The sequence below is a fragment of the Scomber japonicus genome, chromosome 14 (assembly GCF_027409825.1).
Source record: "Scomber japonicus isolate fScoJap1 chromosome 14, fScoJap1.pri, whole genome shotgun sequence".
NCBI classification, from domain to species: Eukaryota; Metazoa; Chordata; class Actinopteri; order Scombriformes; family Scombridae; genus Scomber; species Scomber japonicus.
The window spans coordinates 863,757-868,756 of record NC_070591.1 but is presented as its reverse complement, the minus strand read 5'-3'; the positions used below and the strand labels follow the sequence as shown (position 1 = coordinate 868,756).

Below are 5,000 nucleotides of genomic sequence, written 5' to 3'. Positions count from 1 at the left end.
TTACTGTAATACTGCATACTACATCACTATAATACTGCAGTACTTTTACTGTAATACTGCATACTACATCACTATAATACTGCAGTACTTTTACTGTAGTACTGCATACTACATCACTATAATACTGCAGTACTTTTACTGTAGTACTGCATACTACATCACTATAATACTACAGTACTTTTACTGTAATACTGCATACTACATCACTATAATACTGCAGTACTTTTACTGTAATACTGCATACTACATCACTATAATACTGCAGTACTTTAACTGCAGTATCTGAGTACTGAAACTCAAATATATTTTGATAGAGTAAAGTTTAAAGGTGCTGGTAGTTTTATTTTGAAGGTTCTCTCTCTTCCTTCAGGTTCTCAGCTCGTTAGGATATCATGTGATCACGTTTGATTACAGAGGTGAGAAACACTTCATTCATCACACTGTCACTAACCACGCTGCTTCAATACTGACAGACTGTGTGTGTGTGTGTGTGTGTGTGTGTGTGTGTGTGTGTGTGTGTGTGTGTGTGTGTGTGTGTGTGTGTGTGTGTGTGTGTGTGTGTGTGTGTGTGTGTGTGTGTGTGTGTGTGTGTGTGTGCAGGATGGGGGGATTCAGACGGCTCTCCATCAGAGGGGGGGATGACTTCAGATGCTCTCTTCCTCTACGATTGGTTGAAACAGCGGCTGGACAAAAAAAGACCCCTTTACATCTGGGGACACTCACTGGGAACAGGGTAACACACACACACACACACACACACACACACACACATACCTGTTTTACTACCTGGTGGGGACCCTGACTGGGGTCCTTTCTAAAGGGTCTACAGACGTAATTTTAACTCCTAAATTCATCATAATTCTGTTTGAACAAAAAAATGACTTGAAATATCAAAAACTCTCATAAATCTGAAACCTGAATGTTGCCCAGCCCCCCCCCCCCCCCCTCGTTGGGATCCGTAATGCTAACGTCTATTAGCATACAACTGACATCACTGTTAGCCACAGTACAATTCATATTCAGTACCAACCCTAACCCAGGGGGCTAATCGCTAAGCTAATATGCTAATACGAAGCTAACATGCTAATATACACACTTACACACTGCAGTACCGTGTGTGACCTCTGGGGTTCACACACACAGTCAGGAAAACCAACCTTGTGGGGACCAGGCCTATCAGGAGGCTGTTTGCTATTGATTCCAATGCTCGTTACCATGGAAACCAGGAGTCGGTCCCCACAGGGTTGGTAATATGTCAGGTGGCGGTCCCCACCAGGATAGAAAAACACACACACACACACACACTTCTCTCTGAACAGTTATATTAAATCTGGTCTGTTTGTTTTTCAGAGTTGCCACAAACCTGGTGAGACAACTGTGTGACAGAGGTAACACACACACACACACACACACACACACACACACACACACACACACACTGTGTTACTTTATATTTGAAACATATTATTTATGATTTATTGCAGGAAGTCCTCCTGATGCTCTGATCTTAGAGTCTCCGTTCACCAACATCAGAGAAGAAGCCAAGAGCCACCCCTTCTCCATGGTAACACACTCACAGTTACACACTCACAGCTACACACTCACAGTAACACACTCACAGTTACACACTCACAGCTACACACTCACAGCTACACACTCACAGTAACACACTCACAGTTACACACTCACAGTTACACACTCACAGCTACACACTCACAGCTACACACTCACAGTAACACACTCACAGTTACACACTCACAGTTACACACTCACAGCTACACACTCACAGTAACACACAGCAACACACTCACAGCTACACACTCACAGTTACACACTCACAGCTACACACTCACAGTTACACACTCACAGTAACACACTCACAGTAACACACTCACAGTAACACACTCTGTTACACACTCACAGTTACACACTCACAGTTACACACTCACAGTAACACACTCACAGTAACACACTCACAGTAACACACTCACAGTAACACACTCACAGCTACACACTCACAGCTACACACTCACATTAACACACTCACAGTTACACACTCACAGTAACACACTCACAGTAACACACTCACAGTAACACACTCACAGCTACACACTCACAGTTACACACTCACAGTAACACACTCACAGTTACACACTCACAGCTACACACTCACAGTTACACACTCACAGTAACACACTCACAGTAACACACTCAGTTACACACTCACAGTAACACACTCACAGTTACACACTCACAGTTACACACTCACAGCTACACACTCACAGCTACACACTCACAGTAACACACTCACAGTTACACACTCACAGCTACACACTCACAGTTACACACTCACAGTTACACACTCACAGTAACACACTCACAGCTACACACTCACAGCTACACACTCACAGTAACACACTCACAGCTACACACTCACAGTTACACACTCACAGTTACACACTCACAGCTACACACTCACATCTACACACTCACAGTTACACACTCACAGTAACACACTCACAGTAACACACTCACAGTTACACACTCACAGTTACACACTCACAGTAACACACTCACAGTAACACACTCACAGTTACACACTCACAGTAACACACTCACAGTTACACACTCACAGTTACACACTCACAGCTACACACTCACAGTTACACACTCACAGTAACACACTCACAGTTACACACTCACAGTTACACACTCACAGCTACACACTCACAGTAACACACTCACAGTTACACACTCACAGCTACACACTCACAGTTACACACTCACAGTTACACACTCACAGTAACACACTCACAGCTACACACTCACAGCTACACACTCACAGTAACACACTCACAGCTACACACTCACAGTTACACACTCACAGTTACACACTCACAGCTACACACTCACAGTTACACACTCACAGTTACACACTCACAGCTACACACTCACAGTAACACACTCACAGTTACACACTCACAGTTACACACTCACAGCTACACACTCACATCTACACACTCACAGTTACACACTCACAGTAACACACTCACAGTAACACACTCACAGTTACACACTCACAGTTACACACTCACAGTAACACACTCACAGTTACACACTCACAGTTACACACTCACAGCTACACACTCACAGCTACACACTCACAGTAACACACTCACAGTTACACACTCACAGCTACACACTCACAGTTACACACTCACAGTTACACACTCACAGTAACACACTCACAGCTACACACTCACAGCTACACACTCACAGTAACACACTCACAGCTACACACTCACAGTTACACACTCACAGTTACACACTCACAGCTACACACTCACATCTACACACTCACAGTTACACACTCACAGTAACACACTCACAGTAACACACTCACAGTAACACACTCACAGCTACACACTCACAGTAACACACTCACAGCTACACACTCACAGTAACACACTCACAGTTACACACTCACAGCTACACACTCACTCACTTCCTGGCCCTTCCTCGCTTCCTGGCCCTCTACCTCGCTTCCTGGCCCTACCTCGCTTCCTGGCCCTACCTCGCTTCCTGGCCCTCTACCTCGCTTCCTGGCCCTACCTCGCTTCCTGGCCCTGCCTCGCTTCCTGGCCCTCTACCTCGCTTCCTGGCCCTCTACCTCGCTTCCTGGCCCTTCCTCGCTTCCTGGCCCTCTACCTCCCTTCCTGGCCCTACCTCGCTTCCTGGCCCTACCTCGCTTCCTGGCCCTACCTCGCTTCCTGGCCCTCTACCTCGCTTCCTGGCCCTCTACCTCGCTTCCTGGCCCTCTACCTCGCTTCCTGGCCCTCTACCTCCCTTACTGGCACTACCTCGCTTCCTGGCCCTCTACCTCGCTTCCTGGCCCTACCTCGCTTCCTGGCCCTCTACCTCGCTTCCTGGCCCTACCTCGCTTCCTGGCCCCCTTCCTCGCTTCCTGGCCCTCTACCTCGCTTCCTGGCCCTACCTCGCTTCCTGGCCCTACCTCGCTTCCTGGCCCTCTACCTCGCTTCCTGGCCCTCTACCTCGCTTCCTGGCCCTACCTCGCTTCCTGGCCCTACCTCGCTTCCTGGCCCTCTACCTCGCGTCCTGGCCCTACCTCGCTTCCTGGCCCTCTACCTCGCTTCCTGGCCCCCTACCTCGCTTCCTGGCCCTACCTCGCTTCCTGGCCCTACCTCGCTTCCTGGCCCCCTACCTCCCTTCCTGGCCCTACCTCGCTTCCTGGCCTTCTACCTCGCTTCCTGGCCCTCTACCTCCCTTCCTGGCCCTACCTCGCTTCCTGGCCCTGCCTCGCTTCCTGGCCCTCTACCTCGCTTCCTGGCCCTCTACCTCCCTCCCTGGCCCTACCTCGCTTCCTGGCCCCCTACCTCGCTTCCTGGCCCTCTACCTCGCTTCCTGGCCCTCTACCTCGCTTCCTGGCCCTACCTCGCTTCCTGGCCCTACCTCGCTTCCTGGCGCCCTACCTCGCTTCCTGGCCCTACCTCGCTTCCTGGCCCTCTACCTCGCTTCCTGGCCCTGCCTCGCTTCCTGGCCCTCTACCTCGCTTCCTGGCCCCCTACCTCCCTTCCTGGCCCTACCTCGCTTCCTGGCCTTCTACCTCGCTTCCTGGCCCTCTACCTCCCTTCCTGGCCCTACCTCGCTTCCTGGCCCTGCCTCGCTTCCTGGCCCTCTACCTCGCTTCCTGGCCCTCTACCTCCCTCCCTGGCCCTACCTCGCTTCCTGGCCCCCTACCTCGCTTCCTGGCCCTCTACCTCGCTTCCTGGCCCTCTACCTCGCTTCCTGGCCCTACCTCGCTTCCTGGCCCTACCTCGCTTCCTGGCGCCCTACCTTGCTTCCTGGCCCTGCCTCGCTTCCTGGCCCTACCTCGCTTCCTGGCCCTCTACCTCGCTTCCTGGCCCCCTACCTCGCTTTCTGGCCCCTTACCTCGCTTCCTGGCCCTGCCTCGCTTCCTGGCCCTCTACCTCGCTTCCTGG

At 50.7% G+C, this 5,000-nt stretch overlaps 1 protein-coding gene across 1 annotated transcript in view; it reads left to right on the top strand.

Annotated features, from left to right (window-relative positions):
- Positions 1–5,000, top strand: part of abhd12 (abhydrolase domain containing 12, lysophospholipase) — a 20,528-nt gene that overhangs the window by 11,389 nt on the left and 4,139 nt on the right. The window contains exons 7-10 of the mRNA XM_053333644.1: positions 371–416; positions 601–733; positions 1,351–1,388; positions 1,485–1,564. Coding sequence (XP_053189619.1) covers positions 371–416; positions 601–733; positions 1,351–1,388; positions 1,485–1,564 — 297 coding nt within the window. The remainder of the gene's footprint in view (positions 1–370; positions 417–600; positions 734–1,350; positions 1,389–1,484; positions 1,565–5,000) is intronic.